Source organism: Thermothelomyces heterothallicus (assembly GCF_042370625.1).
Source record: "Thermothelomyces heterothallicus CBS 202.75 unplaced genomic scaffold P884_scaffold_18, whole genome shotgun sequence".
Classification (NCBI taxonomy): Eukaryota; Fungi; Ascomycota; class Sordariomycetes; order Sordariales; family Chaetomiaceae; genus Thermothelomyces; species Thermothelomyces heterothallicus.
In genome coordinates this window covers 314,962-329,144 of record NW_027192579.1, presented here as the reverse complement: position 1 = coordinate 329,144, position 14,183 = coordinate 314,962, and the positions used below count along the sequence as shown (strand labels likewise).

At 55.4% G+C, this 14,183-nt stretch overlaps 4 protein-coding genes across 4 annotated transcripts; 2 read left to right on the top strand and 2 right to left on the bottom strand.

Annotated features, from left to right (window-relative positions):
* Window positions 1-142: 142 nt before the first annotated feature.
* Window positions 143-3,549, bottom strand: P884DRAFT_204681 (Fusaric acid resistance protein-like-domain-containing protein; the record flags this gene model as incomplete). The annotated part of the gene is made up of 3 exons (XM_069438595.1): window positions 143-1,386; window positions 1,443-3,390; window positions 3,487-3,549. The coding sequence occupies 3 exons, from the start codon at window positions 3,547-3,549 to the stop codon at window positions 143-145; spliced, it is 3,255 nt and encodes a 1,084-aa protein (XP_069296012.1).
* A 573-nt stretch (window positions 3,550-4,122) lies between these two features.
* On the top strand, window positions 4,123-5,400 carry P884DRAFT_227231 (HAD-like domain-containing protein). Its single transcript, XM_069439678.1, has 3 exons — window positions 4,123-4,243; window positions 4,319-4,444; window positions 4,670-5,400. The coding sequence occupies exons 2-3, from the start codon at window positions 4,329-4,331 to the stop codon at window positions 5,376-5,378; spliced, it is 825 nt and encodes a 274-aa protein (XP_069296011.1). The 5' UTR covers window positions 4,123-4,243; window positions 4,319-4,328; the 3' UTR covers window positions 5,379-5,400.
* A 641-nt stretch (window positions 5,401-6,041) lies between these two features.
* On the bottom strand, window positions 6,042-7,525 carry P884DRAFT_301232 (kinase-like domain-containing protein; the record flags this gene model as incomplete). Its single annotated transcript, XM_069444839.1, has 5 exons — window positions 6,042-6,133; window positions 6,187-6,370; window positions 6,426-6,957; window positions 7,023-7,180; window positions 7,241-7,525. 5 exons carry the CDS (start codon window positions 7,523-7,525, stop codon window positions 6,042-6,044), a joined length of 1,251 nt encoding a protein of 416 aa, XP_069296010.1.
* A 1,571-nt stretch (window positions 7,526-9,096) lies between these two features.
* Window positions 9,097-13,512, top strand: P884DRAFT_204740 (SH2 domain-containing protein; the record flags this gene model as incomplete). Its single annotated transcript, XM_069438598.1, has 4 exons — window positions 9,097-9,270; window positions 9,331-9,519; window positions 9,565-13,177; window positions 13,241-13,512. 4 exons carry the CDS (start codon window positions 9,097-9,099, stop codon window positions 13,510-13,512), a joined length of 4,248 nt encoding a protein of 1,415 aa, XP_069296009.1.
* Window positions 13,513-14,183: the final 671 nt, after the last annotated feature.

The following is a 14,183-nucleotide window of genomic DNA, read 5'->3' as shown; positions in this document are numbered from 1 at the left end:
TGAATCCAACTCCTTGAATCCAACTCCTTGAATCCAACTCCTTGAATCCAACTCCTTTTCCAACCTTAGCCTGACCGAATCCCCCCACAGCTGACCTTGCTTCAATGAATAAAAATAAAAAAAATAAAAAAAAAGAGAACGATCACTGCAGTAGAAGCGTTTCATTATCCAAAACGCCAAACAGGTCCTCAATCTCTTTAGCAACCGCCTTCAGCTCTTCTGCGACCTGGCCGGTTACCAGGGCATAAGCATAGAGCAGCGCGTAGTCGCGTTCCTGTACATTCACGTGCCTGAGTTGTCCCAAGCCTCGAGAACCGGCCACACTGCTGTCGTTGCCGTTGCTAGTGCCATCCACACCTTCACCCGCAGCATCGTTCTGATGCTCCTTCCTGAACTGGAAAATCTTCCCCAACAACCGGTCCCTCGGCCGAGTCACGCTGGGAATCGCGTCCGTGAGCGGATATTCCAACATGAGCGACGAGGCGAGCACCTGGAAGACATGGCAGATGCGGTCGCACAGCATGGCGCGCTCATCGGCCGTGTAAAGCAGCAGGGCGCGCTCGCCCTCGCTTAGGTGACCCTTGCGCTGTGTGACGAGTGACATGGCGTAAAAGGCATCGAGCAGACGGTGCGTGCAAGCCATGAGCCGCCGGCTCTGCTCCGACGGAAATGGGCCGCGGAGCTCGAACTCACGGGCCGCGCTAGCGCGAAGGTCGTCGAGGCGCGCCGCGTACTTCTGCAGCGCTGCTTGCTCGCCCGTGCGGAGGTAGGAGCGGCTGCAATCGCTCCGCAAAAGGATGGCCAGCGGCCCGCGCTTCCAGATGAGGCCCATCTGGAGATAGAGCATGCTGAAGCCCTCCTTGAACTTCCTGCGGGCCGAGATGGGCCAGATCACGCGGCATACGATCAGGCCCCAGAGAATGCCGACCGTCACAGCTGCGAAGCGGTGAAGCAATATCTCCTTGATGATGGGGTCCGCTCCACCCTCATCGTCGTCGTCGTCCTCCACCTTCTGTGTAAGGCTGTACGCGTACAGTGTCGACACGTTGTAGGCCAGCAGGGTAATTCTGCCCAACGGAGCATTCCCCCGTGCGATGATTACATAGAAGCTCCAGAAGGCAACCAGCGACCCAAGGGGCACGAGGGCGACCGCGCTGTGACCTGACACTTGCCAGTTCAGGCCGGCAGCCGCGATGCCGATTACGGTCCCTACGAACCTTGCCCAGCCGGTGGTGTTGGATGCGCCTACCGTCATGGAGCAGACGATCATGAAGGACAGAAGACCCCATTCGCCTCTCCAGTGCCGATACAGGTCCCTGGTCTGTGGCATGAAGGCGAGCGAGGCCCAAAGGACAGCCCCTACGCCCACTTTGAGGCCAAATCGAACTGCTCGGGAGTTAGCATTCTGCACTCGTAAAACACAGCATGAGACCGTATCGTACTGTCATCCCTGGCCAGACTCCTCGCCACCACGAGGATCTTTTGAGACAACCTCGCGACGAGGCCTGTTTTCTTAGTCTCGGGGGCGGCTTCCCAATTGTACGTATCTCTCCGCCTGACTAATGGCTCCGCTATTCCTCTGGGAATGGCAGTCTTCTTGATAGGCTTGATCAAGGCGACGCGTTCCGCATTGTCGTAGGGCAGAGCCAAGGCATTATGGGCGGATTGGCGACTGTTTCTCCACCACTTGAGCCAGTTCCAACTACGCTTGCGATGCTCGTTGGCAAACTTCAAATCCTCCAATACGTCCAGATACTTTTGCATCTCTTCCCCAAATGTCTGCAGGCTGAAAGTAAAGTGTCCGCAGGCCGCCGCAACTTCTTCAAAGTCGGCTTGGATACTCTTGGACCGCGTCCGGTCTAGCTCGAGAGTTTTGTACAGTTCTTGGAGGGCATGGGCTCTCGCCTCGTTAAAGAGTGACAGGGCATCGGTAAGGCTGTGCCGGAAATGGGCGTTGATGGTGATGTTATAGTCCGGGGCCTCTCCAAAGGGCGGATCCCGGAGCACCTCAGATAGAGTGTATGCCAGCGACCTCATCGAGGGCCCAAGCAATTGGATAAACAGCTCGAATATCTCCGACGAATGTTGAAAGGGCGGCAGGCTTGCGGCGGTGGCGTCGGATCGGCGTCTCTCCCCAACGGCAGTCCTCCCCTCCTCATGGCCGTCCTCGGACGCCTCATCAATGGAAGATAGGGTAAGAAACTTATCCCTACCAACTCGTGTTGGGCCAGACATCGTTCGATACAGGCCAGGTGAGGACGTCGGGGAGCTGGCAAACTCAGTAGGGGACATGATGCGCGACAAGGGAGTGAATAATGGCTCCTTCAACAGGGCAAACTGGGAATTGGCCGCACTTCGCAATCCGCCAATGGACTGGGCCAGGGTCTCCATTGATCTTACCACAGCTCTATCAAGCTGGTAGAGTCTCTCATGGCCCAGAAAGTAACGCTCAAACTTGGCCTCGCGGAGATTCTTAGTCATCTGAGGATAAACCGACGAGTACGCGGACGATGCCGCAGCAAACTCGGGGGATAGCATGTCGTCTTCGGACCCGCTTAGAAAGCCGCGGGTGACCATCGACAGCATGTCGCCCAACGAGATAGACGCCTTATTCATCGACTGACGCAAGGCCGACACGGCGGACACTCTCCAAACCAGAATGTTGACGACGGTGGTGATGGCGATGCCCATGATGAGCATCTTTAACAGCTGGACAATCTTCTGGTTCGAGAAGACACTTGTGAAGACGGCCGTCTCCTTGGTGACCACGACGGTGATGGCGAGCGAGGCAAGAGTGCTGCCCACGTTGACGAGCGGGTTATTCATCTTCTGCTTGACCCATCCCATGAAGCCAAAGCCGCCGCCAATGAAAACAACCAGGACGAGGCCGTGTGCGAGGGCGACCATGCCCATGATGCCACCGAACAGGACGGATGTGCACATCGACAAGATCGAGACCAGTTCCGCGTATGCGACGGCCACGATCGCGATCAAGACCGCCTCAATCATGGATCCTATAGACCTCGCGGGGTGAAAGTAGACGGTCAAGGTGGCTACGACGTGTTTCCCATCCGGCCTGCCCAGGAAGTTGGAGAGCGGGGACAAGAACGTTGCTAAGCTCCCAAGGGTGTATGCTAGTGTACACTTGATCACACCATGGCCGGCAGGCGAGTCAAGCCAGCGAAGCAGCCGGGCGCCTCGCTTTCGGGCGCTATTTGCCGCAGCCTGCAGTCGGTCTGACAAAGAGCCGCGGGCCAAGAACGGCTCCGTAGTGGATGACTCGGACGCATCGGCTTGTCTGGAAGTAAAAAGGCTGGAGGGGCGAAGGGTGAAGGCCCGGTGCAACCGCTCGCCGGTCGATGGAATGATGACGGACCCGTTGCGCAGTTTCTGTAGGACGCCTGGTCAGAGACGCCATTGGCAAAGTCGAGTCGGCTTCCCGCAAAGCCCAGGACGGAAGAAGGCTCGATGTCGGGTCCAACTTACGCTTCTCTTGGATGGCCTTCGCGGGGGCCAGTGGCCGGCCGAGGGCGTTGGCGACGAGTTCATCTCCGCGCGGACGTCGATCCCACCATGTTCGTCTGCTGCGGTCGCAGTGCGTTGTTGTGCTTGTTTTACGAAGATAGTCTGTTGTGCGCGGCTCCCAACGAGGCGAAGATGTGGGGAAATAGGAAGCTTGTTTCTCGAGCCTTGTCCTTGGTTGGTTGGCCGCGCCCGCCTAGGCTTACAGCAGAGAGAGAGAGAGACAGAAGAAGCCGACCCACAGTAATCCGCAAGTACCTACATGATCATAAACTTAGTGTGGTTTATTATTGTATAGAAGGGAGATATGTACCTTCCATACATACGTAAAGTTCAGGTAGTTAGTAATTTTCTTCAAACTACGTAACTATCCCAGGTAGTTTGTACGGAACACTTGCATGTACTACCTTACGGATTTCGTGTGAGATAAAGTACGTATGCATCCGTTCAGTGCGTGCCGAGCCTGTCACGCTCGCAACGAGAGCTGTGAGGACCCACCTCACTTCAGCCTGCCCGCTGCGGTGCCTTTGGGCATGCTGCTGCGCGGCAACACGGCAATTGCAGCCGCCGAGGTCCCACCTCAGCACGTCACTCTTGTTCGGCAGGGACCCCGGCGTGGGGCCGATATCAATCTTGATGGGGGTGGGGCTGGTTGAGTTGCGGGTTTGACTTACCAGAGACGGAGTTTGGGAGGTTGAACGATCTTAGCGCAAAGTTGCTGGTGCGTTCCGTGAACTTTCCGTCAGATCATGGAAGGTTCTTTTCGGCTGCCCCTAACATTTGTTTTCATGCGCAGACTCTGTCTCATGATGCCGTCTGCTTCGCCCGCCTGGAAGTTTGCACCGTTAAACCGGCCTTACACTCCTAGCCCACAGAGGCGGAAGCTGGAGGGCATCGTTTTTGACGTTGATGGTACATTATGGTAAGTTTTATGGCTGCCTTTCCGATGCAAGTCGAACCACTTGGTCATTCCAAGATGAGTTGCGGCAAGAGACCTAGATCCTCCAAATTCTCAGACGGGAACTGGAGTTAGAGCGGTGGGAGTGTGGCGTGCTGCTTCGGGTGCTCTCCCCACGAACATGTTTGCATTCAACACTTACAGTAAGCCTAAAATCATAGAAACCCTTGTGCTAACACCTTCCCGCAGCGAACCACAGACCTATATGTTTGCCGAGATGCGCTCCGCCCTCGGCATTCCCAAGTCCAGAGATATCCTCGAACACATCTACAGCCTCCCAACCGAGGAAGAGCAACACCGCGCAATGGAGCTGATCCGCGACATCGAGCGGCGCGCCATGTTGCACCAGGTGGCGCAGCCCGGGCTTACTGAGCTCATGGCCTACCTGGACTCGCGGGGCATTCGCAAGGGGATTTGCACGCGCAACTTCGAAACGCCCGTCAAGAATTTGCTGAGCAAGTTCCTTTCGGGGACCGTCTTTGCGCCTATTGTGACGCGGGATTTTCGGCCCCCCAAACCCGACCCGGCGGGGATCCTTCATATCGCCCGCAGCTGGGGGCTGTTGCGGCGGAGTACCGGCGAGGCCGGGGTGCCAGCCGATCCTGCCGCGGAGGAAGAGCGTCGATCGGCTGCGGAGGAGGGCGCTCGCGCCCGGGGCGAAGAGACCGATACTCCAGATCTGCTGCAGACCCAGGTGGGGGAAGAGGTCGCCGATGCGAGTGGGTTGATCATGGTGGGTGACAGCATTGATGATATCACGGCAGGTCGGAGAGCGGGAGCCAAGACCGTTTTGCTTGTGAACGATGTCAACCGCCATCTAGCTGACCATGAGCACACCGATCTGGCAATAACACGGCTAGATGAGCTGATCGATGTCCTTGAAAACGGATCGCTCTAATCAGAATACCAACACTTGACAGACACATAACCCCTTGTACCCTCCAAGGTCGGTCCACGTATGTATAGCGTAGATGGTTGACTATATGCTCTACGAAGACCACAAACACGCTGGCTCTACTAGTCACAGGAAGGAAAACCCAACACATATCCTAGGTCTGCACAGCCGCGCTGGCCAGCAGCGACGCTCGCCTTGTTGTTGCCACGCAAATATAGCACGCGGTGCCCAGCGCGAACGTCATCTTTCTTGCTTAGACAGACCTGTCAGAGGAGTAGAGAGAGGAGAGAGCAGGACGAAGCTTGACGCCCGTAAATGCTGGTTGCTAACACGAGGTGACCCCTGTCGAAGAAGATGCAGCGCTAAGCTTGCAAAGCGAAGAGAACCCCAAGCAAAAATAAACGATGGTTCTTCATACCAGGCCCCAAGTGGAAAAATCGATGACCGCACATTGGGAGGGCGATATCGCGGGGAAGTAATCCGTTTTTGTATCTCCTGTTGGTCCTCCCGCCAGCGTTTGTAAAAGACGCGTTTCTGGGCGTCGCGAGGCGCTTGCTGGTATCGGGACCAAAATGGCGGTCATGTCTTTAGAATCCAGAGCCGAAGGTGACTTCTACATTTCTAGCCGCGATTCGTTGTAGCTTGTCCAAGAATAGGTTGCCAAAGTCATTCGTGGTCCCATTCGCGGATGTACAGGCGATCCACCTGGGCTACTAGGTTGGCATGGTCGGCCGCCTGCCGTGGGTCGACCCGGTATGCTAGAATATCGGTCAGAATGGATCATACGGTAACTCCGCGGCTAGAAACTCACATGCTGTTGGTGTCTGCTGGGTCGCGTATGTGGGGGAGTCACTGGAACGCAGGAGTTCCTGAGTCACGGGCGAAGGCTGAGGGGCCAGGTGAGATTTGCGGTTGTCCCTGTCCATCAAGCTGCATGCCCACTCTCTCAGGTCAACGGGGGTTCTTTTGGCAGCCTGTACGAAGAGGTCGTGATCCTGATATGTGGTCAGCAACGAATTACCGGCCTCGCGGACAACGAGAACACCATACATAAAGCTCCTGCGGCGTTGGCCGCCGCTCAGGCTCCTTGTAAAGACATTTCTGGATCATGTCTTCGAGAATCTGCGGGAAGGCATCGCTCTTAGGCAGTCGAGGCGCCGGCTCATGCACAATTTGCTGTAGCAGATCGAGGATACCGGCTGGTGCACTCTCCGCATCTGACAACTGCTCGCTCGCGGCAAATGGGAATTTGCCGATAGCTAGTTCCATGATGGTAAGGCCAAAGCTCCACACATCCGACTTCACCGTATACCTCTCGCCTTGGATCCGCTCCGGAGCCATGTATGTGGAGGTGCCCACAAAGGTGTCGGCAACAGAGTTGATGAGCTCTCCGGAGACGCCAAAGTCGCAGAGCTTGATGGAACCCCGTGAGTTGACGAGGATATTAGAAGGCTTGATGTCGCGGTGCATGATATGATGCTTCGAATAGAGATATGTGAGGCCGCCCAGAGTCGCTTCGGCTATCTTGCCCAGGACATCTACGCGGACAGGGCCGAATACCCTTGAAATACGGTCGAGAGAGCTGTTTTATGGTGGTCAGCTCCTTCCCAGATGAAACTTGCGGATTCGTGGCCACGCAACACGCACCCAACGTCCATGTACTCCATGCACATGATTACGTCGTTGTTCTCGTTAAGGAAAGCCCCGTAGAAGGTAACGATGTAGTCGGAATGGCATCCATGCATGATCTGTAACTCCCTGACTATGCGCTTCCGCATCTCTTTCTTCGCCTCGACATGGATGATCTGTTTCCCAAGTTAGCACTACCCACAGTAACACCAGGACTACAAGGAAACCAAACCAACCTTCCGCGCCATGACCGTGTTGGTTGGGATGTGCCTGACTTTGCTGACAGTCCCGCCATTCCCAGCACCTAGATCCCTGATGATCTCAAGATCCTCGGGCTTCAGATCCAGGTTGAACTCGATCCCAATTTCCAGCTGCGCGGTGTTATCATCTCCCCTTCCATTTCCGGCGCCCATACGGGCGGCACTCTCAGCCGTCGGAGGGGGTTTCGGAGCGGGTGCCTTCAAGGCGAGCCCTTTGACATTTTTGCGCTTCATGGAGCGCGGGGCAAAGGCGTCAGCCATGGCGGAGGTCTATGTAGCGTCGAAATCGCTGGTTTGAGTCGTGATTGTAGAGACGGAAATTTTCTGGAACTGCTTATTGCACTTGTTCCGGTCGCATCCCCCGATGAAATGTTGCAGCGAAGGCAGGAACTTGGTGAAGGCACTAGCGCTAACGTTCGGGCTCTCGGGAGACTTAGGCGGGCTGACCAAAACCGTCAGGGGGCGGGGGGAGTGTTTGAAGGGATGACGCCAAGCGGAGAAGCCCCTTTTCGATGCCTGCCGAGCGAAGTTTGTGTTGAAATGCTGGCCGGGGCAGTGGAAGGCTTTAGCGATCTTCGATGATGCAGGTAACAGCTGGAACGCGATATGTATAGTCGCTGGGACAGATGGTAATGGTTAATGGTGGGCCAGGCGTGCAGGGCGACGGCAGTGATCTGCGGAGCAGGTACTCGAGGTCCCGGTGCGAGTCGGATGGGGTTCACGAGATTGGCTAGGAACTAAGGCACGAGAACTCACTCTCGGGAGGGGAATAGTGGCCTCGACGACACTGTCAGGAATATGTGGGCAGCAAAGAGACGTGTGCTTTGGAAATTTTTGGGTTTTTTGGGAGGTCGGGTTTCTGGCTGGGCTGCTGCCGATGGTCAGTCAAGGTGGGGTCCCCAGAGGCTGTTCTTGGGGTTCCCGGGTTGTTGGTGGTGGCGGCAACTGCACCTCGGCCGTTGGCCCATGCTTCTCGGCGTCTGCCCCACGCATGCCGCTCAGCGCCAGCGCAAGCCAACTGAATCAACAAGCGCCATCCCTTGCATGGAATCGCCAGGCTGGAAACATGGATCACAATTTATCCCGTGCACTGCTTTATTTATGATGCGTCTCATATCGTTCAGAGGGCATTACGGGCTACATCGGAGCTGCTTACGAGAAAGAGAACAAAGGCTCGCCTCCTCGTTTAGCAGCTTCGGTCATTCGAGGTACACACCCTAACCCTCATCGCAGCCATTGACACCCAAAGAGGAAAGAGTACTTCGTACTGTTTAAGGCTCCAAGTGTTTTTATGAAGACCGACAAGTTAAGGTTTAGGTTGAGGTGCTTCATCGCGGAATTGAAATTTCAATAGAAACTAGATTACTCTACGATGTTATTATCTTTTCATCGCATCGATTACCGAAAATGTTGATATCTCAAAGGACATTTCTTAGACCTATCTAGGAGGAAGTCAACCTGGTAGTTTATCGGTGGTAGATTAGTCAAATCACACAGTGGCCACCCAAACTGGGAGCACGGATCACACAGCGAGCACTGCGACAACTGAAGGGGCGAGGCTGAACGCGCATGGCCGTGACGATTTGGTCGGCGTGCGAATGCCCCCAAAATTTCCACCACAATTCAGCCTTCCGCTCTCTTCTTAATACCATCGACTCGTTGAACAGAGTTTCCCCGCTCTCCGTTCGGCTTGCTCTTCGTTCCATTTTCTTTTTCGTCATTGCACTCGAGCGCTTCCGCACATCGTCAACCGACCCATCACTCCGACCACGTTTGTATTCCATATTCTCAAGCGACAGCAGGTTCGAACGCGTCACGACCGCGGCAACAAGATGAGCACTTCAATGCGCGATCTAATTGACGGGGAGGCCGAGTTGAACGAGGAGGAAGAGGATGAGTCCTTCGACGAGGAGACCGGTGAGACTCATGCCAGAGAGCGGGAGAATATCCTAGATGATTCCAGTGAGGAGGAGGAAGATGACGAGGATGAGGAAGAAGCTCGCAGAGTATGGCTGCTTATGGGCCCTTCTTGTTGACTGCTTTATCCTAACTTGGTCTCCGCGCAGATTCGAGAAGGCTTCATCGTTGATGAGGATGAAGAAGAAGAGGCAGACGACTCCGAGCGCGAGCGCCGGAAGAAGAAGAAACGCCGTCGGATCGAGCGGGAGGAAGAAGAGCAGCTTGATGAGGAAGACCTCGACCTCATTGGTGAAGCTAATCCAGAATGGGAACGTAAAACCCAGACTCAGGTATGTGTCCCGGCGTGCATTCAGCCGCTGCTGGAGACTTACAATGCGAAGTTCAAGCGTCTTAAGCGCGGCCATCGCGATGAAGATCGTGGAAATGAGCGTCCCGACCTGGCGGGGATATTCTCAGACGACGAGGAGGACATGGCTGACGAGCGAGGCTACGGTCGTCCCAGCCACCGCGCACACGTCGATGAGTTCGATGATTTCATCGAGGATGATTACCCGGAGGACGACGAGGAGCGCATCCAGCGCCAGGAGGACTTGGAGGTGGCTCGCCCCAGAGATAAGGGACTCGCGGTCGATACGACTGGGCTTGACAAGGACGCCCTCGACGACATGGAGGCCATCTTCGGCAATGGCGACGACTATGCCTGGGCCTTGGAACTTGAAGAGGAAGAAGAAGATCGGGAGCGAGAGGAGCAGACAATTGAGCTGAAGGACGTGTTTGAGCCCTCTCAGCTCAAGGAGAAGCTTCTCACCGACGAGGACAACCAGATTCGCGTCGTCGACGAGCCCGAGCGGTTCCAGCTCGATCGCAAACCGTTCAAGGAGCAGCAGACGTCAGCCGAGTACTTCAAGGAGGAGGCACGTTGGATAACGAATCTCATGTGGCCCAAGAAGCAGCTGCCAGCCGACCTTCATGGGCCATTCAACAAAGCAATCGGCAAGGTCCTCGAGTTCTTCATCATCGACGGCGTCGAAGTTCCCTATGTCTTCCAACACCGGAGAGACTACCTCATTCATGCGAAGAAAATCAGGAACCCGGATGCCCGCGATAACCCGGACGCGCCCGAGTACACTGTCGATGCCGAGAAATTATTGACTCAAGATGATCTGTGGCGTATCCTAGAACTCGACATCAAGTTTCGGTCTTTGGTCGAGAAGAGGAACGCGCTCGAGAGGTCCGTCGAGAGTCTGAAGGAAGTGGGCGTCCAAGACAACATGCTCGAGGAGATGATACGTCAGGCTGCGACGCTGGAAGAGCTTCAAGACCTACAGGATTACCTCAACTTCCAGTATTCGGCACAGCTCAAGGACATTGCCGCGATGGGCAACGGTGTCTCCAAAGAGGTGAAGCGACCCGGTGCCAAGACTGCTCTTTTTGAGCGCATTCGGAGGTCACAAGCGTACAAGTTCGTTCGGGCGCTCGGTATCACGCCCGATCGGCTTGCCCAAAATGCTCTTCGTGAAGGCAAGAAGGAGTCATCAGAAGACGACCCGAGGCCACCGACTGAACTAGCTGATCAGTTGGTCGACGATGATTTCCCCACTGCTGATCAGGTAATAAATGCTGCTCGCCAGATGTATGCCGAGGAGCTATTCGTCAGCCCACGGATGCGCAAGCACTTCCGCATTCAGTACTATTCGATGGGCATCGTAAGCTGCCGCCGGACGGAGAAGGGCCTTCGAAAGATTGACGAAGCCCATCCTTACTACGAGATCAAGTATCTCATCAATCACACCATCAGGGACCTGGCGGTCCGACCAGAAATCTTTCTCAAGATGATGAAAGCTGAGGATGAGGGCCTTGTGGAGGTCCACCTCACCCTTGAGAACGAGCGCGAATTCCGGCGACAGCTCTACAACGAGTTTGCGTCAGATAACTTCAGTGACCTGGCTGATGCGTGGAACTCGGAGCGGCAGAAGGTCTTGGATATTGCCTTTTCGAAACTTGAGAAGGTCATTGCGAAGGGAGTGAAGGACTCCCTTCGGACTGCCTGTCAGGACGAGCTGCTGAAGACTTGCCGGGAAGAGTACTTCAAGCGGCTCGACCAGGCGCCTCTGAAGCCCAAGGGCATGGTCCTCGGTACCACACCACGTGTGCTCACGATGTCGAATGGAATGGGCGATCCCAACCGCGACCCCATCTCATGGACATGGGTCGAGGAGGATGGCAGGGTCCTCGAGCACGGGAAGTTCGCCAATCTGGCGAGGGATGAGAGCCAAAGAGAGCTCTTCGCCGAGCTGGTACGGCGAAGAAATCCCGATGTCATTGGCATCTCCGGATTCTCGGCGGATAGCCACCGACTGGTCAAAGACGTGGAGGGTATCATTAGTGAGAAGGGCCTCATGGGACCCGAGTACGACGATCCGGAAACCAACGAGTACCGCAGCGATCTTCTCGAGGTTGTCATCGTCAATGACGAGGTGGCGCGCTTGTACAAGGACAGCCCCCGCGCCGCTACCGAACACCCGACGCTGAGTCCACTCACGCGCTATTGCATCGCGCTTGCCCGGTATATGCAGAACCCAATGAAGGAATACGCAGCACTGGGCAAGGACGTCACGTCGTTGCTGATCCACCCATACCAGCAGTATCTCCCTCAAGATAAGCTGTACAAGCATCTTGAGACAGCCATGGTGGACATCGTCAACCTTTGTGGTGTGGACATCAACGAGGCCATGGGGGACCCCTACACAGCCAATCTCCTACCTTATGTTGCCGGCCTCGGCCCGCGTAAAGCGCAACTTCTTATTAAGGGCATCAATGCGAACGGCGGTGTTGTCACCTCGCGCGATGAATTGGTTGGTGACCCTGAACGGCACAAGATTCCGGTTCTCGGTCCTCGGGTCTGGAACAATTGCGCCAGCTTCCTGTATATCGAGCACGACAGCACCAATCCCGACTCGGACCCGCTCGACAACACGCGTATCCACCCGGAGGACTACGACCTGGCCCGCAAGGTTGCGGCGGATGCTCTGGGTTTGGATGAGGAGGACGTCAAGGCTGAGACGGACGAGAACGGGCCCGGCGCCATCGTCCGCAAGCTCTTCAAGGAAGAGGAACAAGAAAAGGTTAACGAGCTCATCCTTGAGGAGTACGCGGAGCAACTGGAGCGCGAATATCAGCAGCGCAAGCGAGCGACCCTGGAGGCGATTCGGGCGGAGCTGATGGGTCCGTTTGAGGAACTCCGAAAGAACTTCGCCATTCTCAGTACGGATCAGATCTTCACTATGTTCACGGGTGAAACGCGTGACTCGCTTTGCGAGGGGATGATCGTACCTGTCAATGTCCGCGTTGTCAAAGATGACTTTGCCATCGTCAAGCTGGACTGCGGCATTGAGGGGCGAGTCGAGGCTCACGAGGTGTCCTACCGGCACTCGATCAAGGACATGCTCCAAGTCGGGCAGACCGCGCAGGCCAAGATCATAGATATCAACAGGAAAGATTTCGTTTGCAAGCTTTCCATGAGAGAGGAAGAGCTGCGGCGCCCGTACCGAAGGCACTACGACTATGGCCGGGGCCAGTGGGATTACAAGCAGGAAGAGGAAGACCGAGAGGAGTTGCGGGAGAAAGACAAGGTCACTGGCCGCACGCAGAGGGTCATCAAGCACCCTCTGTTCAAGCCCTTCAACAGTACACAGGCAGAGGAGTACCTGGGCGGCTTGCCACCTGGCGAAGTGGTTATTCGCCCGTCCTCCAAGGGCAACGACCACCTTGCGATTACGTGGAAGGTCGCCGATGGTGTCTATCAGCATATTGACGTGCTGGAGCTGCAGAAGGAGAACGAGTTCTCCGTTGGCAAGGTCCTCCGGGTCGGTAGCAAGTACACGTACACGGATCTGGACGAGCTGATTGTGGACCACGTCAAGGCGATGGCCAAGAAGGTGGATGAGCTCATGCAGCATGAGAAGTTCCAGAAGGGATCTCGTGCGGATCTTGGTAAGCGTTCCACAACCCCCCCCCAAGCACTGGCTTGAAGCTAGGTCTAACGTTTCTTTGCAGAGAAATGGTTGACCACCTATATCGATGCCAACCCGAATCGGTCCACTTACGCGTTTTGCCTCGACACGAAGCATCCGGGATATTTCTTCCTCTGCTTCAAGGCGTCACGCAACTCAAAAGTTGTTGCTTGGATGGTCCGGGTGGTCCCGCACGCGTACGAGCTGATGAAGAGCCAATATCCGGACATGCGAGCGCTCTGTAACGGCTTTAAGCTGCGATATCAGAGCGAGATGCTGAAGATGCAGCAAGCTGGGGGGGCTAGGGGCCGTTGATCAACATCGCGGAGCATCACTTTTGTTGTTGTTTGGAGGTGGGGGCGCAAGTGATTAATAATAAAATGGTTAGCTTGTCGTGAGGTTATGCTATGGCTAAACCAGGGAGGCGGGCGTGAGGATTTGAGGCATGGCAGGAGAGGTTTCTAGACAAATCGAACTGTACAATACTCATGAAGAAGCCCAATGCGACAGAGCAATAGCAACAACCACTCTTAGCGCGCCCCGGGAGCTGCAACGCCTCTTGCTGACCGCTCACCCTCGGAATGCCCAGCCTAGGCGTTTGAGCAGGCTGACTTGCCGAAGGATTACTGATCGCTGTACGAAGCGTGCAAAGCAAATATATAATTCGTACATAGATTGGTCCGTACTGTACTGTACATACAAGTAAGCAGACCCTGTTGCCTAGAGCGGAGGAGGATACCTCGGACTAGGGAGTAAACTGCTGTTGGAACAAGACGAAAAAGTGCCTCCCTCTTATTTATCCCCCCTCATTACCATAATCATTACATAGGATGTCTTCTTGTCGGGGTCGACAAGAAGACATCCTTTGCCATAACCCATTCACTTCTGACAAATGCTTGGAAATTCATGGGGCGAATCCTGTAGGGCTGACAACGTGCGCCCGTGCCAGAACCCTGATTACACTACTGTCTGTGTAGGGAGCTGTC